Below are 27388 nucleotides of genomic sequence, written 5' to 3'. Positions count from 1 at the left end.
AAGCTGGTAAACGCTGTCCTCATTTGCCTGTATTATATAAGTGAACTTTTTTTAAACATTCATGTTTCATTCATTTAGTTAGTGTTGGGACTGAAAGAAAAAAAATTGAATTGAGCAGCTATTTAGCAAAAGACAGATACATTTCTTATGTTCACGCTTTGAAATTATATGTGACGTTATAGACACTACACAGGCCAAGAACTTATGAGCCAGGTGTTTACCATGTTTCAAAGATCTTCTTTGGTTCTTCTAACAAAGGTCCTGTTCAGTGTGTTTCAAAATGTTGGAAAAATCTGAACAAAATCCTTGAAAACTGATTATTGCTAGAAACACTGCCAAATGCCTACCTCGTTGCGGTGTGTCAGTTTCACTTTTGTTTATCTGGTTTGCTTGATAGCAGTAAAGTCTAGCCAGTTTCTATGAGCTGAACAGAACTGCAGTGCTGAGGCCACCAGTTAGTTTACTGTAAGTGGGTGCTGTACTGGAAATGTTTATGAGGGTTCAAAGTTTACTGAAGACAAACGGTATACAAGCCATACAAAACCAAGAAATCTTTCTGTTTCTGATTTACAGTTTACTACTTACTCATGGCTGCAAACCTACCAAGAGTACCAAGAGAGCATCAGTGATACAACCACTGGAAGCCATTTTCATACCACAAACGTGTTAAAGGGGAAAGGGGTTTCCCAGTATCTCAGTAACCCAAATGTGTCATTTGGAACCTACCTCTTTGTGGCCTTCATCAGCAATAAAGCATAGACAGTTTCTATGAATGTCCCAGAGACATATATATTCAATTTATATGTGTGTGTGTGTATATATATATATATATATTAGGGGTGGGACTCGATTAAAAAAACAGTCTAATTAGTTAGAGGCTTTGTAATTAATTAATCTCAATTAATCACATTTTAATTGGATAACAATATTTGCCCCAAAAAGCAGGATTTTTCAATTAAAATGGATTTTATGGATTTATTTTCACGAATACTGTAAACTCAAGCTCTTTTAATGTCTGGAAAAATGCATTTAATTGCATTTCAATTCAAAACAGTAGAAAAAGAAAGAAAATATTCCTGGCCAAAACTGAACAGACCATTTTAAGTACTTTAAGTACTTTTTCAAAACAGTATTGACTTTAAATGGTAAAAACAACAACAACAAAAATAAACAGTTTCGGCTGCCGACACGTCCTGTACGTACTTGGTGTAAATACAACAATCTCATCCTCAATGTGGAGAAAACAAAAGAGATTGTTGTTGACTTCAGGAGAGGTCACACCCAGCATCCCCCACTGACCGTCGAAGGTGCTGCTGTGGAGAGGGTGAGCAGCACCAAGTTCTTGGGGGTGCACATCTCAGAAGACCTTTCCTGGACTAATAACACAACATCACTGGACAAGAGGGTTAAAAAAACTCTCTACTTTCTCAGAAAACTGCGAAGAGCACAAGTCTCACCCTCCATCATGTGCTCATTCTACCGGGGCACCATTGAGAGTGTCCTCACTGGCTGCATCACTGTGTGGTACAGAGGCCGCACTGCCTTCTGCCAAAAGACACTGCAACGAATAGTGAACACAGCCAGCAAGATCATCGGTGCCCCTCTGCCCTCCCTCACAGACATTTTCCACACCCGCCTCACTCGCAGAGCCATCAGCATTGCTGGTGACCCTTCCTAACCCTTCCATCCCCTCTTCAGTCTCCTGCCATCGGGGAAAAGGTACTGGAGCCTCTGGGCCCACTCCACCAGATTGTTAAACAGCGTCGTCCACCAGGATGTCAGGGTGCATGAACTCTCTTTTTCTATATCCAGAATGTTTATTTTGTAACTGTTTTCATCTTTATTCGTATTTAAGAGAGAGAGACAGAGAGAGAGAGACATTTTTTCGATTTTTCTGTACGACGTGTATGTACTGGGAAATCTTGAATTTTGAACTTTGAATCTTAAGTTTTGTCTGAGCTTACCTTACCAAATGCAACCATCATGGTTGTTCATGATGGCTGAACTGCTCACAACACTATTTCTGACAGCTTTGTCTGTTGTGTGTTGACATTCTTGCATTAGTGAGACTTCCTGAATAAAAAAAAGCTGAACCCACTACCTAATTATGTTTTGGCTAAAAATACAACTCAAACTCAATTCAAATAACAATTCAAAATACAAACACTTAACACTATATTTCTATACATGATTATAAAATATATTATCTGACAATATATCTGACAATAAAGTGGCTGGTGTGTGTGTGTGGGGGGGGGGGGTTAGTCACAGTTCAACATGCTGACTTCCTCTCTGAAAGAGAAAATGCAGAGCTCCTCTTAAACCGCCATGAATGCGGTCAACAGAAGGGGAAGGGGTACATACAGAGAAGGGCTTCCCTCATTTCCACAATCTCCTCCCCCTGCATTCCCTTCAAACAGTAACATTAAATTTCCCTTGTGATGCAGCGTGCTCTCAGTCTATTTTCAGTCTCACTGTTTTGTGGTTTCAGGGATTCTCTTTTACTTTTGTTATATATTTCCTTCCTATTTTTAGATTTTGCACCAAGCAGCATCTACAATGATGCCTAGTTCTCTTATTCAGCTTATCGTAAATCAAGTACAATATGTTTTAATCACGTGCTCAGGGCTGAATGAATCATCTGAGAACTGGCCTATACAGCAATTTGAAAGAAAATAGAAATCAGCTGATAATATATAAGAAACAGAATAAGAATTTCAGCAAGATTTCAGTTCTAAATCTCAACCTTCTTTTATCGCATTTCATTAAACAAACAAATCTTCCATTTTCTTGAGAGGTTAAAAGATTAGAGTGGGAAAAAATGGATAAACCTGTGAGTGTAAAAATTCTGTAAAATGTGAAATAACATTCTACGGCAAACATATTACAAAACCATATTACAAAACCTAAATGGTTTTGTAATATGGTTTGTAATAATGGTTTTGAAGAGTAACTAAATGTCTAAAACATTACAGCATACCTGTGCCAAAATGTTCATAGAAAATTTTTACAGTATTTTTAATATGCAGGTTAACACTACATTTACACAGTTTACACATTTAAATGGCACACTCTGAAACATTCATTTTTGCTTTTTATTTATTTATAGAAGTTGCATAATGCAGCCTTTTATATTCCGATGTTGTATTTCTCATCGACATCATGGGGACCAAAGAATATTAACTTAATAACGTTAAACATCTGCAGTATATTGTTCGGTCACACTTTATTGGTGTTTGCTTGAAAGTACCGACACAAACGGGGGTCACTCCAATAGCCAAAAGATCAAAAGACAGCTGCACAAAGAGTAATTGTGACAGCAACACATTTTTGACCCAGCTTATGCAGTGGATCTGGTACAAACGCCCCAGGCTTTCTATTTAACTTGGATCACTTGTATGTTTGGAGTGTTTTTGGGAGGACAGTCTAATTCACTGCTGACCAAGACACTTCAGTCTCTAACACAGCTTCATAGTGGGGATTTTAAAGTGTGTACTGTGGCACATGCATACACCTGTTATTCTTTCTTTTCTCTGTCCATTTAATGTTTAAATATCAACGGATATAATGCATCAAATAAAACCCGTTTTTCCAGACTACCCTTCATACTGTAAATAATTGATATGCCCAAAAATGAATATTTTTCCCCCGATGTATTTGAGGCAACGGCTGAAGTTTGTTATTAGACTAGTAAATGAAAACATTTAATGGAGTTATAGGAGAGATTATCCCCTAGAATTCAATGTTCTTGAATATGATGAAGTATTAACATTCTTTCCAGATAATGGAAACAATTTTGACGGTTGTCTGCGGCCTTAAATTGTGGCCTTAAGAGGTCACAATTTAAGGCCACATTTTTTTCTAAGCATCAATACGATGCTTGTGAAAGTAAAAATCCGGAGACTTTGAGATTATCAGTTCTACTGACGTGAGGAGCTCTTCTCTGTAGAGTTGAGAAATAGTAATAATCACACCTGAAACAGAACTGAGTTATTAAAATATACAGAACATTAAATGTGATACAATCTTCATCATGTCATTCTGACCTTGAAAATTCATCATTTTTTGGGACTTTCAATCATCTGCAGACATTGCTTCCCAGGTGCTATGACTAAGAAGGAAATATATTTGAAGTCTGTATAATACCTTAGATGTCAGTCCACTGTGATTGTGGAACAAAGTCACTGGTAAACAAGAGGTTTCAGTTCCTAAGAGACACAGTCTCATCCCACCCCCAGCCCAAAACTTAGCTATAGGCGCCTATACTGTGGCTCTTAACCACGTCAGCATTGTAACTGGGAAGATGTTATCACAGTTATAAAAGATCCTGTTTTATTTACTAATTTGAGCCGTGATTATTCACCACAATCATGTTCACTTCACCTCCTGTTCACATACAACACTTTGAAATGTGCTTTTTAAAGGCATACAGAAAGACATTGCAGAAAAACATCTGAGAACACTTGCACAATCACAAACCAAAAGAAAACAGCCTAAAACGTTGGGTCACCACCAGCCGAGACAGGGGCTAACTATGTTTGGACAGCTTGGAGTCTCAGGTCCGGGGGGGCTATCATCCTGGGTCCTTTTACGCAGGGATAGTTATGTCTGTGCCAGATACTAGTCCTATAAAAGCAGCTGTAAGTTCCCTGAATGCTAGATGCGCTTATGGTTGTTGTCTTGCCATCTCTAACATCCTTTTTGTGACTCCCTCTGGACCAGGAAAATGTATGCAGCTGTTACGCTATTCGTTTTCATGTGCTTGACTGCCACCACCCATGCAGATCACCATCAGCCTTGTCGTAAGAATTTATAGTTCCATTGTTTTGATTCTCTTAGCCGATTTTGTGTTATTCATGTGTCAGGCATGTTTCAAGATCACTACAGTTCCTTTTTTATGGCAGTGTAAGGCAGTGTTATTAGAATATGCATCTAACCGACCTGTTGTCTTTCAGATTCACCCAACATGACAGGGTTCATGAGCGTGGTGAGTCTTTCTTCATTTAAGACCAGCTTCTTTGATAATTTCTTAGCATTTTGAAAACCAACATTAACTCTTTCTCAATGAATCAAACCAGATGTCCCTGAAAGGTGACGTGAAAGCGTACGGTGCATTCACTTACGATTCAATGGGCAAGAAACTACGGTTCAGATCAAACGAGAGCCATCCCTCAAATGGTTCGCTAGGTTTGGATCTGCTGATGTTTTTTGAAGAGGTAACTGATATCTTCCTTTAAAACAACAGTTGAAGCTCTTTTTCACCTTGACAATGTGTGATGAATGTACATGTATGTCCAACAGGGGATATTCTATGAGATTGACAGCAAAAACCAGAGCTGTGAGAAAAAAACACTGCACTGCAACATGCACCCTCTGGATATCCCCGATGATGCCACCTTTTCGTCTACGATTCACTCTGGGAGTCCATCCATTGAAGGGGAGGGATTAAAAGTCAACATCTGGACAGGACCAATGCCTGACAAAAAAGGTGGGACAGATGCTTAAACAAATAATACATGTGCCTCTTTGTGACACCGTTATATAATTGTGGTGACATAACCTGAATGTGTTCTGTCCTCCTTTTCAGGCCACTACATAATGTCGGTTACCATGAGATGTTTGCCTGTGTCCACCATTTACTTCACTGAGTCCACATCCCTCATTATCAGGTTAGTGATATTATTTTCCAATACATTAAACGGACACAAATTTGATCGTATCTGTTCGATAAACAGGCTTCAATGAATGCCCTTGAAGAATCTCCATGAAATTTTTATACCGGTTTGTGTCACAGCAACTTGGATGTGGAAGTCGAGATTAAGGATCCTGATCTGCTCGTGGTGCCTTCCTTTTGTCTGGGTCAGCCCCTGGAGGAGACACCTGAAGGGACAGTAAACAGCTTCCTCAACGAGTTCATGTAGCTGAAGCCTCGTCGGCAGAAAATTAAACCCCTACGCAAGCACGGTTCGCCACAACTATAGACTTTTCTCTCCTTTCCATTCGTGACTTGAGTTTTTCCTGCGACGCTACACTGCACCACATCTGTTTCCATCACATCCTCCACTCCCCTGTGAAGTTATGGCTTTGAATGGATCACCCTATATACGTACATTTTGATGTAAAAGTAAAAGATATGACATGGATTCTAGATTTAGTCATAATTACTAACAGTTGGGGGCTTTTCAAGTTGGTACCACTTACAAAACCTGTAAGATATGATTAATGGAACAATAAAATGTCAAAGCTGTCAAAAGTGCTAAGTGTTTCATTTCGGCCTGAGAACTGTGTGGCAAGATTTATCATCTAGGGGAGAAAACCTAGCTTATCTTAGCTTAGATTAGTTTTCTGAAAATGTAATCCATAATGCAATCAGTGAAGTAATATTTTAAAGAAATTAGTGATTCCAACAGCAAAATAATATATTCATAAAACCATAATATTTTAATTAGTACCAGTGTGATTAATATAAATAACAATAGCTGCATTGATATGAAGTCAGTCTGTGATGTGTGGTTTAGTCACAACAGGATCAAAATGCCATTATAGCACACTAACACTGCCAGCAAACAGAACTCAGTAATGGTAATGTAGCCATAAAAAGCCAGCAATGAGAACTGACATTTCCCTTGCACAATTTTAATATTTAGTCATTTAGGTCTGTCAGATCAGTTAAGGTCTGGTATTGTATATTGGCACTGATTTTATTAGTAAAAAACTTTATGAAACATGCTTGATTATGGCTTCTGCAGTCAAAAATCAATAATATATCCACCGAGTGTTTTTACATACCATGTCCAGAAATAGAGAAAAGAATATAGACTTAAAAAGAAAAAAGCAGGGACTAAATGCTAAATGGTTGTGTTTTACAATGTAGAAATCTTTTATTCCATTTGTTGTTACAGTAGCAGCTCACTATAAAACTGGAATTTTCATTTGAGTATCCAGAGTAGGCCATTTATCTGTCTACACATTATAAAATTAACCAAGCCTCTAAAATTATTTTTTTATATACTGTCTGCAGTATAAGACCCTTCACAGGACAAGCGGTCACAGACCATGAATGAATGAATGAATGAATGAATGAATGAACGTTTAACCAGGGTGTGGTACACTTAAAAAAAAAAAGAAAAAAAAGAAGAAGCAAGGAGTTCTGTTTATTTTATATGAATGTACAATTGTTCTAACTGAGCTTTTTATCAATAATATGGGAAATGAGATGAGTGGGTTAATAAAGCATGCTCAAATTGAAAGGCAGAGTCAAGTTATTAGTTAAACTGATTAGTGATCACAAATAAGGCAGATTTTCTTGGTTTAGTATCTGAAGTTATAGGGCTCCATGCTGTTCTTCATTATCTGTGACTTACATTTATTTATGTGTTGTATGTAACCTGGGAAGTCAGAGAGGACTACTTCTCAACTTACAGAGACATGCAAATATATTTTAGACTTGGGTCAAAGTGGATATTATCCAACAGGGTGACTCAATAAGTCTGTCAGTCATGCTGTGGTCATGGCAGATAAGTCAAAGGTTTGAGAGCACTGACTGACAGGATATGGACCCTATGAGCAGCAGTACTCGGTGCTACCGACAGGTGGTGTGTGTGCTGCATGCATAACAACGACAATATACACTGCACCTTGCTATATTAGCCACCAAGGAGATTCTTAACGTTAGCTAGCTAATAAAACGATTATTTTTGAGATTTGGGAAATGACAGTTAGTGCAGACAATTGACGAAAGACTCCCCTGTACAAAGTCCACAACGTTTGGATTATTTGATTTCAGTCCATCTTTGAATTAAAACGAGGTAAGTTATAAAATGGCGGATAGCTAACGTTAGGGAGTTCGTCATTGGTGCCGTTATAGCAGGTAGCTGGACAGGCACTTGAGATTAGTCACCACTTGCCATCAACACAGAACTACGTCTTCATCCGAATATTTTAAAATCAACGTGATTAATAATGATTCCAGCTGGTGTTAAGTATGCTGGTGATCCTGTTAGCCAGATACTGCTAACTGTCATGCTAGCTAAGCTAGCACCTGATGTGGTGGTGAAATTGTATCAAAATACTGAAGTGAATCCGTAAGTCGGCACTAATCAATCACTCGAGGAGAGGATCTAAAGGTATTTAACTCGATAGAGCGTAAGTGACTTCGCTAACATCACATATCAGAGAGATTAGCTGGAATTAGCCAGAGCGGCTTGGCCGTAGTAGCAGAGACGGCACGTCAGGAAGAGACGAGAGTGGACAGGAGTCGGCTGCCTCAACATCTGTAGTTGTATTTGTAGCTCGGAAGTATACAACTGCGCGTGTCACAGTTGTTCTGTGATAAACTTCTTATAGGTTACAAATGACATTAGACTTAACCACCACACTGCCCTGCTAAATACTCCTGATAGTGTAACGTTACCGGTCGTAGAAAGTGAGTAAAGTTATATTGAAGTGCTCAAACCCACTGTGCTTTACCATTTATGGTGCTTGGAGTCTGAAGTCAGGCCCCTTGTCTGTAGAGAACGACAACACGATGCTGTGTTTATAGCGCGTTCTGAAGCCTGGGATGTTTCAGCTACAGTGAGTCAGTGCTGTCCCAACACGTCCCCTCAGTAATCCCTACTCTCTGGATCTATCTGTTGTAACGTTAAGTTACTGATAAAGTTATGAAGCACTAACCTCAAGTTAAATGACTTACATAAGCAGAATTACATATTACATAAAATCATAATTAAGTCAGATTCATATCTTGAATTGTAATATTCAGACAGTTGTATCATGGTTTAATAATATATACCATATATACACATGAAACATTTTAACAACTAAAATGAACCACAGCCCTCCATTATGTTTACATTACTAAACGATTCAATTCTTCTATTTGTCTGACAGGTCCTTCATTTAAGGATTAAGACCTATAACCTGTCTGAGTGTGGTAACCAACATTGTTTCTATTATAACACGTACTTAATAAAAGAAAGAAGAATAGGTGTGATTTAAAAATAGCAACTTCATGAATCTTTGCTACCCACCCACTCACTCAGTGCTCTCAGTCCTAAAAAGCAAAATATGTTTCATTAATATTTGCAGGGCCACCTCTTTATATACAGTCATTCAGTGCCACTGCACACAATCTGTCTTTGTACTCTTAGCTCAGACCTGATGACTTCGGTTCTGGCTTTTTATTTGGTGCCCACGATGTTTTGGCGTAAAAGTTGTCACTTTTCATGGATTCTGGTTATTTGTTTCTAAAGTCCGTGCTCCATTCTCTGAACAGCAGCCGTAAACCCAACAGTTTAATGAACAATGTTAAGATATTATTATTTTATATGATATACAGTCGTTTGTGAAGCATTATGATTGAAAGGCTTGAACTGTTCCTCTGCAAAACTGACATTATTCATCATATTAGTCATAATTTAGTGTCTGAATTACTTTATCACAGGGCTGTAATATACTTACCATGCAAATACAAATTGAATTTTGTGATTCAAAGCATGACTGAAATGGTACTAGAAGATGCTTCCAACTGTGCAGTCTGGGATTCAGAAACTGATTTACAAGTTTCAAATTATCTCCACAGTTCGAGATAAAAGCACAGTGTGTGAGGTCTCAGACTGCGAAATTATAAAATGGAGAATGGAAAATGTAAGTGAGTCAGAGCAGTGACTGGGGAAAGCACCCCCTCTAAGGCTGTAACTGAAGCTTGGCTGAGGAAGACAGCTAGGAACAAGACATGCGATTAAAGTTAAGCAGTTGATATTAATCAGCTAATTGTGTGTATGTTTGGCCTTCTATGCAGAGCAGAGAAAAGCAATACATCTTGACATTTGCAAAACTAGAACCAGAACATGTAGAATGTTTTTGACTGATTATTGACTCAGAGTCTTCTGACTTCAGCATATATGCTAAATGTGTTTTTACAGCTAGAGTTCATAAGCAGTATCTAATCATTTGTTTAGGGGGAATCAGTCACTATAGCAAATATTGTGTTGTCCTTGGTCCAATTATTATTTTTTTTATCAGACATAATATCTCCTTGTGATCAATAGCATGGCATGTACAGGTTTCTTTTCATTGGCTGTGTTTCAATGTTTCTTCAACTGATTGGAGATTCCAAGTTAACTGTTAAAATGTTGAATAAAATGATCGATAATATATTTGTTCACATCCCCCAAAACTCCAGTCAGGAACTTTTTTGACAGTGCAAAGTTGCTTTCACCGCCAGAATTCGAACAGTGTTTCCCCAACTTCATTGATGGCAGTGAATTCGAAGAAGGAAAAGATGAACTGTTTTCAACGGTGCTGCCCTCAGTTGATTCCAGCTTAGTTCATCTTTTCAGACAGACCAGTTCTGTTTTGCTTTCGCCGTGTTTCTGTCACTCCCCAGAAACTCCATTAGCCACTAATGGTTTCAGGCTGAAAGTTATCATCCGGTTTCACCTTGTGAGAACACCTACACCGAGCACCTGTCCTCTACTTTCTTTTCTAATGTCTTCCGTCTTACTGGTCATGCTACTACTGTATAGCTTGCTAACTGTCGTGTGTCCCTCTCTCCATTTCTCTCACCCCCCTGCCCTCCTCCTCCTCAATCTTCTTCTCTGTGCGTCTCTGGCATCTGGTGTATAGTTGTGTGTTTCTGATCTGTGGATACTACTCATCTGTGGTCCTGGCCTCGTCAACCTGCCCAATCGTTATGGTTTATAGTTATCCACTCCTACCTCAATGCATCATTCTCCAACCTGCCTATAATACCTCTTATATTCAATCATTATAGCAGCTAACTCACCTCTAATGAAACTACTATCGTCACTAACAGTTCTATTTATATTTGGTCAGTCTGTCATGTAACATCATCAGCTATGTCTTGTATTTGTATCGTGATCAGATTCTACATGTGTGCGTTAATCAGGTGTATATATGTATGACAGATGTATGTTTGTCTTGTTCCTCCTGCTGCTCTCTTCTCTCTTTTTCTGTCACGGCCAGTCTCAAGCAGATGGGTCCCTCCATATGAGCTGGCTTCTGCTCAAGGTTTCTTTCTGTTATAAGGGAGTTATTTCTTTTCCACCATTGCCTTATTGCTTGCTCTGGGGGTTTCAGACCAGATTTTGAAAAGCGTCTTGTGAAAATTTGTATCGTTATTGACACTTTATGAATAAAACTGAGTTAAACTGAAACTCAAACTACAACTTCCTTCAAATTTGGTCTGTTCTGACTGAGGTGGCTACGTGAGGCATTTTTGTCCTAGTTGGGTGCTTATGCCGGTTATTTGTGGAATACTAGTGTTCATGAAAACCACTGAGGTGGGTGGGGTGTTACCAAAACGGTCCATTTCAGGGCTCATTTACATCTGCTATGACGTTATATTGATAGTTATGTCTGAACCTTTGCATTTGAACCTTACTTTTAATATATTCTTGAAATCCCAGTTGTGTCTGTAGTTTGGTCATCTCAATATTTAACTTGGCTTGTTGGCTCTAGCTGGCTTACTGACAACTGTGTACATCCCATGTCAAGCGAAGGAATGCTTCCGTACGGGCTCCATTGCTATGACCTATAGAATTTGAATGGCTGATGTGAGTTAGCAGGACGAGACAGAATTATGTGACCACTCAGATTGCTGGGTGGATTTATGTCTGAGATCCAGTTTCTATGAAAGTCTACTGATCATGATCATGTAACTGATATACAATCAAGAATTTACGACGTTTTCTTCGTTCCTTCATTTAAGATGAGGTCTTCATCTGAGCTCTGTGTAAGATTGTCGATTGAAACTGGGACTTGTACTTGATTTATTGGAGTCAGTGCAGCCCCCCCAGACACCTCCGGGTTGTTTTGTCTTTCAGGTTTTTGGTGAAGAGGCACCTCCTTCTTTGGGGTCCAAAGCAGTGACAGCAACTACTCAAGAAGATCCAGAAAATGTTAAAGAAATGCTAGCAACCCAGGATTTGCACACAGAGTTTCAGTTTCCTCCGTAAGCAGAGATGTGTTATCAGATTAAACATGCCTTTAAATGTTGTGTTTGTCTTTATGTATGTATGTACGTTATATTATTCCTTTGTTATGTTTGAATTCTGTTTATTGGTTTTTAATGACTTGATGTTTTATGCACAGAGAGGCAGAATCCCAGTTGTCTTCAGATACTGACTTTGAGGATCCTGATGGCAAACATGCAAAGACAGGAAAGGGGATGGTATGTTTCTCTTTTTCTAAACCTGTTCATGAGCACTCTGGGTCACGGGCAGGCTTGCACCCACACTCTGCGTGCATTGGGCTGAAGTCAGTGGAACACCTTCACTGTTTAATATCACAGCAGCTATATTCGATCAGAAAAATAAGTTAATGCTGCTTCACTGTCTGCATCAGATGTGTGCTGTGTGATTAAGTCACAGACTTTTCATTTCCAGAGATCAGATGAGGTCCTCAGTTTAGATCATTAAATACACATGCACTGTCCTTAAAATTAGAATAAAACACTTGGATTGAACATCTTTGTCTCCAACAGGCATCCAAGAGAGGGAAGAAGGCGCTGGGAGAAAGGGCCAAAGGTGGGGGAGCAGGGAGAGGTCCTGGTCCTGGCTGGGTGAATGGCCATCGGGAGGAGAACGGGATGCAAAATATGACCCTCTTTGAGGTGGTTAAAATGGGGAAGAGTGCCACACAGGTGGGTGCACAGTCTCTTTTGGTGCTAATATTTAGACTGGTTTGGTATATGTGGGCAGCATGTTTTGGACAATGATTAATCTATGATGGCTTTCAGAAGTGATTGTAGGACAGGGCGATCGTCTCTAACGTGATTTGGGAATGTTTTAGACTTAAGAAGTGTGATTTGTGAATAAATCATTTGGTCAAATGTTTTGGTTTCTTTTTTTTTTAAATTTTCTAGTCTGTTGTCGATGACTGGATCGAGGCATACAAACATGACAGGGACGTGGCTCTCTTGGACTTAATCAACTTCTTCATTCAGTGCTCTGGCTGTAAAGGTAGCTGTCTCACATGATGTGTCTAAATACAGTACGTATTTGACCGGGTGCCTAAAAACAAGTTAATACGTTGCTGCTTGTGTGTGTTTCTTCACGTAGGAGCCGTGAGTGGAGAGATGTTCAGACATATGCAGAACTCTGAAATCATCCGAAAAATGACAGAGGAGTTTGATGAGGTGATGCAGGCTATGCTTTACAGTTAATCTGAATAAATCTTTCAGTAAAATATACATCTAACATTAAATATGTGCAGCTACCAGATACTAGACTGGGAGTTGTTTCAAATGTGAAATTCAGATCAATATTATGAAACAAATGTGAGACTCCTGGCCTGAATCTGATTATCTCTCGTCAAACAGGACAGCGGTGACTATCCGTTAACTCTCTCAGGACCACAGTGGAAGAAATTCAGGATAAGCTTCTGTGACTTCATTGGGGTTCTGGTGCGACAGTGCCAGTACAGCATCATTTATGATGAATACATGATGGACACAGTCATCTCACTGCTCACCGGCCTGTCTGACTCACAGGTCAGGGCATTTAGACATACAAGCACACTAGCAGGTCAGTTGTGCTCTGGTGCTTCGTGTCTGTGTGCACACTTGTTCTGTTATTTCCCGGAGGCTGTTAGTCCTGCGGGCATTTATCTGAACTCTGATTTCTTTGCAAGCCATGAAGTTGATGACAGCCTTGGTGAACGTCGCTCTGAACCTCAGCATCAATATGGACAACACGCAGAGGCAGTATGAGGCGGAGAGGAACAAGGTCATTGCAAAAAGGGCCAATGATAGGCTGGAGCTCCTTTTACAGAAGCGTAAAGAGGTGAGAAAAGCGAAGTACCGTCTAGAAAGATATGGAGTTCCACATCTATCTTGTTCATTCATGAAATCTAAATATATACATACATATACACTGTCTGGCCAAAAAAAATGTTGCCACCAACCACCAACCGCCAACCGCGGTTGAACCGCCTTTAGCTTTGATTACAGCACACGTTCTCTGTGGCATTGTTTCAGTAAGCTTCTGCAATGCCACAAGATTTATTTCCATCCAGTGTTGCATTCATTTTTCACCAAGATCTTGTATTGATGACCACTGCACAAAGCCTTCTCCAGCACATCCCAAAGATTCTCAGTGGTTCTCAGGTTAAGGCCCCCACAGGCTTGTACAGTAGACACTAGGCATGATGGGAGCATCACTTCATCTGCCTCTCTTCTTACCCTGATGCCCCCATCACTCTGGAACAGGGTAAATCTGGACTCATCAGACCACATGACCTTCTTCCATTGCTCCAGAGTCCGATCTTTATGCTCCCTAGCAAATTGAAGCCTTTTTTTCTGGTTAGCCTCACTGATTAGTGGTTTTCTTAAGGCTACACAGCTGTTCACTTCCAATCCCTTGAGTTCCCCTCACATTGTATGTGTGGAGATGCTCTTACTTTCACTATTAAACATAGCCCTGAGTTCTACTGTTGTTTTTCTTCAATTTGATTTCACCAAGGCATACACCCACACTGAAGTCAGTCATGATCAATCAGGATTTGTTTCCAAGCACATTTCTTCCTCAAAGACGCTGGTTCCCCACTATCCTTCCAGTGTTTAATAATGTGTTAGACAGTTCTCAACCCAGTTTTAGTAGTTTCTTCAATCTCCTTAGATGTTTTCTCTGCTTGATGCATGCCAATGATTTGACCCTTCTCAAACAGACTAATATCTTTTCCACGACCACAGGATGTGTCTTTAGACATGGTTGTTTAAGAAATGAGAAGCTACTCATTGCATCAGTTGGTATTAAATAACTTGTTGCCAGCTGATAGATAATCACCCATGCAGTAATTATCCAATAGGGGGCTCGTATCTATTTGCTTAGTTAAATCCAGGTGCCCACTCTTTTTTGGCCAGGCAGTGTGTGTGTGTGTATGTGTGTTTTGGCACAAGGCAAAAAAAATCTGAGCTGAAATCTTAGTATCTTTATCTGCAGTAATTTGTAGGTTATTCTGTCTGGCATATCACCATCATCATTATGGCATTTCTTAGTAAATTAAGAGCACAGCGGAGTAGTAGTTGTGAAAAAGAATCTCTCACTCTGACAGCTGCCTTTATGTAGGCAGTGTAACATCACCTCCTGTAGGCTACAATATTCTCATCTAATGTCTCGGCGACTGTCCCTTTCCCTGGAACGTCATATTAGTCACAGACCACTTTGCTTTCGGAAGACATTACTGAGAGTCTTAACTGTTAAATCATTCTCTCTTTATTTCTCTCATGAGAAGTAAAGTGTGCTATTCATTTCTCAATTTGTTTTGGGCCCTCTGTTACGATTATACTGACACTGGTAAATTAGATTTCTGACAGCAGAACTATGAGCCTTGCTGTGGGAAATTCTTCTTTTACTTGTTGACATCATTTTTGTGAGAGAAAATCCCTGCGAATGTCGTGGAACAGTCCGCCTTAAATGCCAAATATCCGTTATACTAAAATCTGACAACGCACGTCCTCGTGGAAAGGAGGCACTCCCCAGGCTGGAATGAGAGATTTACCACAAACTCGCCAAGTTAAGAGACTCTGCTGAACCTGATTCAGAGCACATGTGTGAGTTAGAGAGCTTTACGATAAATAAATAAAAAGCAGCAGCAGAGCACGAGGCCCGTTATCTGTACGTGACAGATTGTTTTTTAAATGTTAACAGATCTCTTAAAAAATGGCCAGTTTATGTTTTGTTGCTGTCTTTGGGGACATAATTCATTGTCTGGACTGTTATATTTTGTTGTTGGGATGCAGCCCCTTTAAGGGTTTGCGTCTTTTTGCGGCTGTAAGCTTGCGGTGTTGTGTTGTTGCCGTTGTGGTAGCGATGTTGTTTCTCGCTTGTTAGTCTGGGGAATTAAACAACATATAGATCTTATGTGGGCTTCTTAATTATGACTTGTGAAGCCAAAGCAGTTTATGTCCAAAACTATCTCGGTGAACATTGGACCCTCCATTCCCACATTAAACCCTCTTGCTCACCAGTCCACTAAATCCAGGAAATTACTTTGAGATACAAAAGAACTCCATTAAGGCATTATTATAGGATATACTTCTTCAGTGGGCTGCCCAACACATCGCTTAGAAAAGTATAGAGTAGTAACAACCTAGTGGAGCAGAAGAGGAGTTGTGTTTTTTGTCATGCAGATAATTGAAATAGTATCATTTTGTGTTTGTCTTTCAGCTTCAGGAAAATCAAGATGAAATTGAAAACATGATGAACGCCATTTTCAAAGGAGTGTTTGTTCACAGATATCGGTACGTGAGTCCTTGCTGTCTGTAAGATTTCACTCTGATCTCACCTCAGTCTCATCACCAGAAGCAGAAGCCTTTCAGCGTTCATTTAAGGCTCTTTGGCACCCTCTAGTGTCAAAGTCTTGTCAGCACCAGTATGCAGCCATGTGATTTTAGTATGAGATCCAACAACCCCCAATAGTCCTGAACGCATGATACTGACCTTATGACTGAACCGAATCAACTCTCTCATGTTTAATAGTGATGCCATTGCCGAGATCCGAGCTATTTGTATTGAGGAGATCGGCGTGTGGATGAAGCTGTACAGCGACGCCTTCCTCAACGACAGCTACTTGAAGTACGTTGGCTGGACAATGCACGACAAGGTGAGCGTAAGGAGTGTGCAGTGTGTATAAGAAATATGTATATGTATAAGAAATGCTTAAAAATCTAAAATAGGACATTCCCTGACAAGATAATAATGCAAGGTTTAAAACATCAATTACATTTTGTGAAACAAAACATTTGCACTGCACCATATATCATCCTGTTTTCTCTGTAGAGGTGCTTAATAATTTAATCGGGATATTGGCAAAGTAACACCTGAGTTCTTGGATTTCAACTATAGTTATTAGTTTTATGTATTTGTCCTGTGAATACAGCAAGGTGAGGTGCGGCTGAAGTGTCTGACTGCCCTGCAGGGCCTGTACTACAACAGGGAGCTCAATGCTCGTCTGGAGCTCTTTACAAGTCGCTTCAAGGTGAGCCTACATTTGAATCACTTCATTATCCTGTAGTAGCCTCTTATACAGTACATGATTAGGTGTCATATCATTCACTTATTCAGTCCACCTGATGTAGAGAGATCTTATTTAAAACATACATTTTGCCCCTCTTACAGGATCGCATTGTTTCTATGACTCTGGATAAAGAATATGACGTTGCAGTGCAAGCTATAAAACTTCTGACCCTCGTCTTACAGTGAGTAACCTCCTCAGTGCACAATAGTCAAGAATGTCCATTGGGGCTTATAGATGTCATTATATGTTTTGATTACTGTAGCTTTATTTTCTTACGGATCCATATTTTAACACAAACTATTAGTAACAAGTGTAATTCTAAATACTCCTATTTGTCGGTCACAAATTAATTGAACTGGCCTTTATCATAACGACTGTTTGCATTTCTTCTAACAGGAGTAGTGATGAGGTTCTGACGGCAGAGGACTGTGAGAGTGTCTATCATCTGGTTTACTCAGCACACCGACCCATCGCTGTTTCGGCAGGAGAATTCCTGTTTAAAAAGTGAGTGTTTTATTGCAGGGTTTACTGCTTCATTAGCAACTGGAATTGAACCTCCGGGGAAAGTGAATGTCATTTATCCAGAAGGTTTTGTGGTTTTAATGACTGTAATAAGCCTGGCAGAATTATTGCAGAGATTAAGCTTATCACGTAAAGAGACTCTTTGATTCCGCCGGGTTAGATAGAGGTTGAGTAGTGTCTTGACGTCCAGCTTTCATGGAAAATAGTTCAAACTCTGAGGGGATGTAGGAATTAAAGAAATACTACACCTTACTCCTCTGCTATACTTCTCATCTGGCTTGGAGGATGAATTCTGAAGAATTTTCCCCTCTCCAAAAGGACTCCCTGCCATTGCTACTTAGTTTTAATAGCTTTTTGTTGTTGTTGTTGTTGTTGTTGTGCTGATTGAAGGCTCTTCAGCCATCGAGGTCCTGAGGAGGAGGACTTACCCAGGAGAGGCAGACAGAGCCTCAATGGCAGCCTTATCAAGACTACTGTCTTCTTCTTCTTGGAGAGCGAGGTGACCAGGCCTTTGCTGTTAGCCTGTCTTAATTAATGCCCATCTTAATATGAGTTGTTTAAATTTGTTTTGTTTCTATACTTATATTAGTTTGGTATTCAAAAATCTTGATTTTTTTGGACGTGGCTACAAAGATACAGTTTATATAATGAAATGTGATCTTTTTACTAGATGCTGAGTCTGCCTTGTAACAGTTGATTTTTAGTATATTCATTTCCATTTATTTTACTTCTGATTTTAAACAGCTCCATGAACATGGAGCCTACTTGGTGGACAGCCTATGGGAGTGTGCATCAGAGCTGCTGAAGGACTGGGAGACTATGATCAGCTTGTTGCTGGACGAGCCCATGCCAGGAGAGGAGGGTACGTCTCAAACAATTATTATTGGCTGGTTTTTATGTATTTTTTTTTTTTGTATCTGATTGGTTATACACTTTCATTACATTTTCAGTAATGTTCTGTGTGATTTTTAGCCTTGACTGATCGGCAAGAGACGGCTCTGGTTGAGATCATGCTCTGTGCCATTCGGCAGGCTTGTGAATGCCACCCTCCTGTAGGCAGAGGCACAGGGAAGAGGGTGAGTGTAAGGTTGTCATGCTTGTCATAAAGAGGATTAACTTTGATAGTTTATATGTTTTTAATGGGGTTGGGTTTTTTTTTGTGCGTGGAAAAGGTCCTGACTGCAAAGGAGAAGAAAATCCAGCTGGATGATCGAACACGGATCACAGAGATGTTTGCAGTTGCGTTACCTCTATTACTGGCAAAGGTGAGTACTTCTGTTCTACACTACAGCAAACTGTCTACTCAGAGTTTTGACATATTTGATTCCTAATCATTAAACCCCACTACTTACTTTTTATTTTATATTTCATAGTACTGTGTTGACATCGATAAGGTGACCAATTTGCTACAAATACCAAAGTACTTTGATCTTGACATCTACACAACCGGCCGGTTAGAAAAGGTTTGTCACTTTTTTATGTTTTCATTTTTATTTTATTACACAACTTCATATTTAAACCACACGATTCCTACAACATCAGTGAAACAAAGTTATGTGTGTTATTTTAGCATTTGGATGCCTTGTTGCGACAAGTCTGGGAGGTTGTGGATAAGCACACAGACACTGAGGTGCTGGAGGCCTGCTCTACCACCTACCACTACCTCTGCAACGAGGAGTTCACCATCTTCAACCGCGTGGACATCGCCCGCTCCCAGCTTCTCGATGAGCTTGTAGACAAGTTCAACAGACTCCTGGAGGACTTCCTGCAAGAGGTGAGTGGTGTAAGATGTTTCTTTGTGTGGTTCGTTTTCAAGCATGTTAACAGGTGCCCCGGCAAGAGGGAATGTCTAGGATTTCACAGGTTTGACTTGTTGTTTATCAGGGTGAAGAACCCGATGAGGATGACGCCTACCAGGTTCTATCTACGCTGAAGAAGATCAGCGCTTTCCACAAGTTTGTGCTTTTGATTTCCACACAAAATTCATATCCTGTTATGCTGCTGAATATCTTTCTGAAAAGTTCAAAGTTTTGGTTTTATAATATGAGATAATACTCCGATCAGCCACAAAATTATGACCACTCACAGGTGAAGTAAATAACATTGATCATCTTGTAACAATTCAATGTTCTGCTGGGAAACTTTTGGACCTGGCATTCATGTGGCTGTTACTTAGACATGTAGCACCCACCTAGACCAGACCAGGCACCCCCACCCCATAGCAATGACACTCCTTGATGGCAGCAGCCATCCCCAGCAGGATGCAGCCTGACACAGGCACACACACAAAAACACTTTAGAAACAACTAAAAAAAAAACATGAAGAACAGCACAAGGTGTTGACCTGGCCTCCAAATTCATTAGATCCCAAACTGATCAAGTATCTGGGATGATCCACAGAGGCCCCTCCTCTCATAGGCCCCCACTAACAACATTCTGTTGCCAGACACCACAGGACACCCTCAGAAGGCCCATGTCCATTCTCTGATGAGTCACAACTGTTTTGGAGGCACAAAGGAGACCTACACAATATTAGGAAGGTGGTCATAATGTTATGCCTGATTGGTGTATGTCAATGGTTGAATTTACTAGAATTCATATTGTGTATTATGATCTTCATTTGCGTTTCATCTGTTTTCTGCTTCCAGCGCACATGACCTCTCTAAGTGGGATCTCTTCACCAGCAACTACAGGCTACTCAACACTGGCCTACAGAATGGGGACATGCCTGAACAGGTAATATATAGCCTGAAAAGTATAGTCTCCTTTAAATTTTCAACATTATAATTAATCGCACATTTACTTAAGTGACTGGGAAACCAGACTGCAGCAGGAGACTAGAAAGGGAGAAAACCCTAAGATAACCTGGTGCACCAGAGGTTTTGTCAGACAGGACTACCTAGGAAGTCATCCTTGGAAGCAGTTGGGAAAAGAGCAGACCCATTTAAAACCAGTTGGCAGGTGATTGGATGAAGCATCTGTTGTAACACGGGCTTACTCCAGCTTCTCAGTCAGTCTAGTTGTAACATCTGAAACAAGCCAAGCCTGTAGCTTCCAATAGCTCTTTGGTTTAGGTACATGTTTTTGGCTTAAAGTCTGGTTAGGTGGATTTTCATATGATCTCACAAATCTCCCAGGAATACAGCTGTTACGTGGACATCAAGTTTGTTCTAGCTTTTACAATTTTGACTGTACATGACAAAATTGTTGACAGGAAGTAACTCAGCAGAAAGAAGAAATATTTAGACAGTGTCTTCTTGTATTTGCAGAACATCCATTGCAGTAACTAGGTTACACTTCACCCCCTGAGTTACCTGGTTGCTTCAGTCCATGTTCAGACACTGTGTGGCTCACATGATCTCCTTGATTTTCTTCCCCTCAGATTGTGGTTCACGCAATGCAGTGCACACATTACATCATTCTGTGGCATCTAGCGAAGGTTTCAGATGGCAGTTCAGTAAAGGTACCGGTCACAAAACATTTACAGTGATACACTCAGTAAAACATTTCTATATGTGTGTGTTTGGAATACAGGAAGACAATTAAATGAATCGATTCATTCATTGTTAATTCATAACCATATCGCAGTTTGAAGTATGCTACCTCCTGGAGAGCACTCATCTGTTGTCAGTAGCTCAGTTGCTCAGATCTAAGAAACATTCCTTGACCATAGGATTTCCATCCTAATGAAAATCTACACATTATGACTATTATTACATTATTACAATAGGTAACGGTAGTTTGATGAGGTACAAATTCACCGCTAACATGTCTAGTAAGAGACAATCTCCCATCAAGAGCACCGTTTTCCATTAGGTGTGACTGAATTCATCTATGATACTGACTCAGACAATTGCTGATTTTACTTCAATACAGACCTCTCAATACCTGGATAACTCTAACTGTGAACTAGGTGAATTGAAGGTGTTGTACTTTCTCACATGCAGGACTTTCTAACTGAACATCTTCTACTTACAGGGTGATATGGTGACCCTGAAAAAGCAAATGAGAGCTTTCTGCTTAATGTGTCAGCGTTACATAAGCAGCATCAACACCGCCGTCAAGGAGCAGGTACGCGTGTTTATCCCTGGAATTGTGCACCATCTTTCTTAATTACAACTGGAATTGTGGTTGGTGGGTATTTTCCTGAATGTGTCGCGTTCGTTCCAGGCCTTCACCATACTGTGCGACCTGCTACTGATCTTCAGTCACCAGATAATGTCGTCAGGCCGGGAGCAGCTGGAGTCTCTGGTCTACATGCCAGATTCTTCATTGCAGGCAGAGCTGCTGAACTTCATCTTGGATCATGTTTTCATTGATCAGGATGATGACAGCAACAGCGCAGGTTAGAGTCAACCCTCAAGTCTTGCGTTAAGCCTCTACACGTAAGTTTAAAGAAAAAAGACAGGGTCATGTGATTTCTAGTTGTAACGTTTTGTATTTTTCTGTAAATTGACAGATGGACAGCAAGACGATGAAGCCAGTAAAATCGAGGCTCTGCACAAGCGAAGAAACCTTCTGGCTGCCTATTGCAAATTAATCATTTACAATGTGGTGGAAATGAACACCGGTGCAGATATATTTAAACAGTACATGAGGGTAGGTTTAAACCCTTTTATAATCCGATTAGAAAGTATTCCTGCCCTTTTTGTTTACAGTATTTCTCGTCTTTCTTCTTAGTATTACAACGATTATGGAGATATCATCAAGGAAACGATGAGTAAAACAAGACAAATCGACAAAATACAATGTGCAAAGACACTCATATTGAGCTTGCAAAAGGTAAGACGACATACTTTTTGATGGCCTTTTAATCTAAAGGCGTCTCTGTTATCAAAGGTTGCGTTCATCCTGCATTTCTTTTGCAGTTATTCAATGACATGTTGTCTGAACTCGGCATTAATTTCGACCGCTCGTCTTCATCCTTCTGTGGCATTAAAGAGCTCGCCCGGCGCTTCTCACTTACGTTTGGTCTGGATCAGATGAAGACCAGAGAGGCTATTGCCATGTTACATAAGTGAGTAACTGTCTGGAGCAAAGCCAGTGTCCTTCACGTCACTTTTACAGTTGTTCATTTACTATTTCCGATGCATTGGTTTTAGGGACGGAATTGAGTTCGCTTTCAAGGAGCCCAGTCCGCAAGGAGAAGGGAGTCCACCGCTTAATTTAGCGTTTCTGGACATCCTGAGCGAGTTCTCTAGCAAACTCATGCGACAGGACAAGAGGACAGTGTAAGTTTGAGGCGCAGCGTGCAATGTGAGCATGGACCTGATGAGGCACTAAAAGGCTCTAACAGCGACTGTCATTCTAACTTCTACAGTCACATGTACTTGGAGCGATTCATGACATTTCAGATGGCCCTGCAGAGAGAGGACTGCTGGCTGCCCCTCATCTCATACAGGAATTCCCTGCAGGCCGGAGGAGACGATGACACCATGTCTGTCATCAGCGGGATCAGCAGTCGAGGGTCCACCGTCAGGAGTAAGAAGACCAAACCGACCACTGCTAGCAAAAGAAAACTGCCTGAAGGTGAGTAATCCTGGCTTTATCATACTTTGGAAGATGAAGATTTGCTTTTTGGCAAGTTTGGACATATTTAAAGAGACTTACGATCATTGCACACCTTAGTTTGCTCTCTACGTTATTTCCCTTTAACACATGTGCACTCCAGCAATGTGTTTGAATCACTAAGGGACACAAAATAGATTCTCCTAGGAATCTCCTCTGCAAACTCTTTTATGTTAATTGCCATCATCATCTGCCACATTAATAATTAATAACAGGGCTCACACAATACTATAGCCGCAGCTAGGGTTTGGTAAAATTCAGAGAATGTAATAAATGATTTACTCCAGCAGAAGAGAACAGCTGCAGCAGCAGTGATGCGGTTTGGATGAACCGTGAGCAGAATGTTCAGACGCAAGTAATGATGCATTCGCCCCACCTCACCTCCACTGTGCTGAGAGATCCAAAGAAGATGAGGCCAGAGGACAGCTACACCGCCACATTCACCATGCCAGCAGAGCAGCATCCCCATCAGCCTGTGCCTCCCCAGCAACAACCACACCATCAACACCAGGCTACCATGGATTACAAGTACTAGTCCTTATAAATATCTGTTTTGTTAAACTGAGGCCCACTATAAAGTCATGTTTACTGAACCCTGATCTCACAGCACGCAGGTTACATGGATGTTGACACAGAGGCAACAAGTGGAGGCCCGTCAGCAGCAAGAGCGGGTCAGCATGCACTATTCCAAGATGAGGAACCACATGCAGCAAGCAATGTAAGATGGGACTTGTCTTAAGAGTGCATTGTTGAGACATTTAACAGTTCAACCACTGACAAGCATAATCTACCGACACGTTTGCTTTGTTCGCTCCGCAGTCGTCGAGGCTCTGGACTCATGGAGGACGACGAGGAGCCGATAGTGGAGGATGTGATGATGTCATCAGAGGACCGCTTGGAAGACATCAACGAGGGCATGGACTTTGACACAATGGACATCGATTTGGTAACTTAAGAAACATGAACCTGAATGCTGTGTTCTTAGAAACATTATGGGAAATCTGACAACAACCATTTAATGATCAATGAGGGTCCCTTTATGAGCCAGTCCTCCTCCAAAAAAAAGAAAAAACACCTGATGTTGATTTGATCATTGAAATACAATCTATGTGAATGTTAACTTAACTAACTTATTACTTATTACTACTTATTTGAGTAAACTCTCAGCATTTGCTTGCTTCATTGTCTTGCTGTCCATCAATACGTATTTTACTCCACATATTTTTCTCACACTACAAAGCATTTTTGTTGCATATTTCATTTTGTGGGGCACTGTTCTGACCAAGCTGTTACTTTTCAGCCGGCATCAAAGAATCGCAGAGAAAGAACCGAACTAAAGCCAGACTACTTTGATCCATCTTCCATTATGGATGATTCGGTAAGAATCCACTTCTTATAATATTTTTTTCTCATTTGTTCATACTGTTTCAGGCCTGAAATTAGCTTTCTGTTTGTATGATCTTGAGACAAAACAAATATGGATGCCATTGTACATTCATATGATCAAATATCCAGTTGTATAGTGGCACAGTTGTAATAAATCCACCAAAAACTAACTTTTGAGAATCAAATACTTCTGTAGACTTGAAAAGTTGCTCTGAAATATTAAAAGCCTTATCCATCCCAGAGGACAGCCGTGATAGTCTGCTTGGATTTACTGATTTTACAAATCCATCGTATTGGAAAAAATGAATTCCCATCATTGTTAACTGGAAATCACATTTGATACTGACTTAAATATTTGCTTAAACAGTTTTTTTTCCTTCTTTTTAAGGAATGTTTCTTTTTTTAATGTCATTTTTTTTTGTCTTTAGGTTCTCAATGTGTCAATGTTCTAATATGAACTGGATACAGGACAATGTATCACCAAAATCCCTGGAAGATAAGATGACAGTTCTCTTTGAAAAAGGAAAATCAGACTGGAGTGAAATGGACTACTACAAATGACTTGTGAGACACCAATGTTTGCCTCTTTAACACTTTGGTAAAATTTAGAGGGAGCGCTTGAGTTTGAATTTGAATTTTATTCTGCTATTTTCACGCACTGGACTGTTGTCACGCTGCAGGAGACGTGTTTCTATTTTTGTTCAGTTGCACTAAAAACAACTTTCTGTCAGCTTTCACTAAGCTACTCCTGTTGCGGTCAGCGTGTCAAGCTGTTTGGGTTAAAAAAAAAAGTGTCAGTGGAGACATTGCGTTGCAGTTGCATGGTGATGGGACGGGACAATAACAGGCCGAAATTCAAATTATATTAATTAATATATACCTTTAAACTTTTTCATTCAGTAGACATAAAATGTCTGATGTAAATAAATAGTGGCCAATATACAGGAAGGGTGAATACACTTTCATGAACATCTAAAGATAGCATTATGATTACAAAATAATTCTGCCTATATGATGTTCGTAGTGTTCAGTTGTTGTCGAACACTATAACGACACTGCACGTTGTCACAGAGGTGTTAATTCAACTCAGTGGTAATTTTACAGCCATATTTAAGGAAATTATCAAAGGCTCAAATCAACACCTCTCTGGCACAATCTGAACAGGAACTGAACATTGTAAGGTTTTTTAACGGCTGCAATTATTACACAGCTAGTACATTATATTGTAAAGGTGTCCATGACATTGTGTTCACCTATTGTACTTTTAAACTGTAGATTTTGGCATGGCATGTAGCCATATATCAAAATATGTACACAGTAAAGTATAATGTGAACTGGAGTGTGATACTGTTTCAAGGGCCTCGCCACAAATGATATACAGCATTCTCAGATTTCTTTGTGATGGTATTTTTTAGAAATATGTGTTCTGCTTTTATACCTTATAGATAACTTTGATTTATAGATATTTTGTAATGACAATCAAATGTAAATTAATGGTTTCTAATCATGTTATTTCACATAGATTCTGAAATAATCCTTTTTAATGGAAATCGTTGTGTTACTATAGAAATGGCCATCTCTTTGTATTTTGTTTTAATCTCTATAATGAATGGATGCAAAAGTAATGCATTGCTCAAATGTAGTAAATTTGACAAATCGATGGCCACATCTAAAATTATTTTTGAATATTGGAAGCATTCACAGTGTCATACATAAAATTTTGACTCAACCTTTAACATGTAATCTCTCCTATATATTGACTATCTTTTCCCACTGTATAGTATCTAATAATATCTTACAACACAGTTATGTTTGAAATCTTCAAAAGAAAGGATTTGAAAATATAAAAGAAAGATGTGTATTGTTTGTTCTTTTTTTCAGTTTTTACAAAGCCAGTTTATTTGGTTTAGCACAGTTGTGCGTGTATAAGAGTGATAAACCTATTCTAAATGACAGAGGTTCAGAATTCTTTAGTCAGCTATGATAGAATCAAAAATGTATACTATACAATTACAAACGTGTAATGTATTGTGAATCGGTGCTCATTTTATATTTGCATTGTTTTGTTTTGTGTGAAACCTTAGGGAACTGTTAAAGAAAAAGAATGTATCTCTTTGACGTTAACCTAATTTGCAAGTATACTTATAGTACATTGTTTAGTTTGTTTTTCAATGGATTGTCATAATATTTCCTTTCCTCTGTGTATTTGGCCTGGTTGGCAGATTTAGATTATATGGAAGAAAGTCTATTCATATAGTAGCTAGAAACAAATCCCTAATTTTCTCAGAATGTCATTATAAACTATAGATCACGTGGTCATAAACATTACAACATACATACTGACTATTCATGTTAGGCAAATGAGAAAAATAATTCTTTAGCGTTGCCTGTAAAACTTACATTAATCATTTCATTTGGGGTCGTTTCTGTTTTGCATTGAACTGCTGAAAATGTGCATACATCTGTATGTTTATACATATTTAAGTATTTGCGTATATTAAATTTGTGTTTTTGTTCTACTTACAAAGTGCCCATTGCATCCTTTAATATTTGTATTTATGTCTGAAGATGTAACATGAACAGAATAAACCCTCTACAACTGTGTGATGATTTTAATAACCGTCAATCCATACAAATATTATAAAATAATTATAAAAAAAAAAAGGTAACTAGCCATGTTTACCGTTTTTATTTTTGTTCTCTAGCAATACATATTAAGTATGATACTAGTACACATTGTGCTGACAGGTAACCGGTTTGTCTAGATGAAAAAGAAGAGCAATGTAAATCATATTTTCGGTATATTCGGTATATATATGTATTATCAGAACAAATACACTAAATGAATCCTGAGACCACGGTACCAACATCC

At 39.5% G+C, this 27388-nt stretch overlaps 2 protein-coding genes across 2 annotated transcripts; both read left to right on the top strand.

Moving 5' to 3' along the window:
* Window positions 1–4602: 4602 nt before the first annotated feature.
* epd (ependymin) lies at window positions 4603–5921 on the top strand (the record flags this gene model as incomplete). Its single annotated transcript, XM_084565445.1, has 6 exons — window positions 4603–4802; window positions 4956–4987; window positions 5079–5216; window positions 5302–5488; window positions 5588–5669; window positions 5795–5921. Exons 1-6 carry the CDS (start codon window positions 4727–4729, stop codon window positions 5919–5921), a joined length of 642 nt encoding a protein of 213 aa, XP_084421571.1. The 5' UTR covers window positions 4603–4726.
* A 1224-nt stretch (window positions 5922–7145) lies between these two features.
* Window positions 7146–27332, top strand: LOC311502893 (cohesin subunit SA-2-like). The gene is made up of 34 exons (XM_084565327.1): window positions 7146–7808; window positions 11847–11974; window positions 12115–12193; window positions 12506–12664; window positions 12887–12983; window positions 13083–13159; window positions 13343–13547; window positions 13654–13805; window positions 16191–16264; window positions 16503–16626; window positions 16903–17001; window positions 17142–17221; window positions 17437–17544; window positions 17953–18061; window positions 18307–18424; window positions 18535–18638; window positions 18735–18827; window positions 18936–19025; window positions 19133–19336; window positions 19447–19517; window positions 20211–20298; window positions 20945–21025; window positions 21541–21633; window positions 21733–21907; window positions 22022–22161; window positions 22243–22344; window positions 22431–22579; window positions 22665–22793; window positions 22883–23091; window positions 23421–23658; window positions 23738–23848; window positions 23950–24076; window positions 24431–24508; window positions 24945–27332. Exons 2-34 carry the CDS (start codon window positions 11931–11933, stop codon window positions 24966–24968), a joined length of 3831 nt encoding a protein of 1276 aa, XP_084421453.1. The 5' UTR covers window positions 7146–7808; window positions 11847–11930; the 3' UTR covers window positions 24969–27332.
* The last annotated feature ends 56 nt before the right edge of the window (window positions 27333–27388 follow it).

Source organism: Chelon labrosus (assembly GCF_963514085.1).
Source record: "Chelon labrosus genome assembly, chromosome: 17".
Classification (NCBI taxonomy): Eukaryota; Metazoa; Chordata; class Actinopteri; order Mugiliformes; family Mugilidae; genus Chelon; species Chelon labrosus.
The sequence above is the reverse complement of the archived record's forward strand: the minus strand, read 5'-3'. Positions and strand labels throughout refer to the sequence as shown.

What these genes read in the sequence shown, in the direction of transcription:
- LOC311502893 (XM_084565327.1), top strand. Translation starts at nt 11,931, where the DNA reads ATGCTAGCAACCCAGGATTTGCACACAGAGTTTCAGTTTCCTCC. An exon ending in TTTTACAGAAGCGTAAAGAG is followed by an intron (nt 13,806 to 16,190) that starts GTGAGAAAAGCG and finishes TTTGTCTTTCAG; the next exon opens with CTTCAGGAAAATCAAGATGA. An exon ending in CGACAGGACAAGAGGACAGT is followed by an intron (nt 22,794 to 22,882) that starts GTAAGTTTGAGG and finishes TAACTTCTACAG; the next exon opens with TCACATGTACTTGGAGCGAT.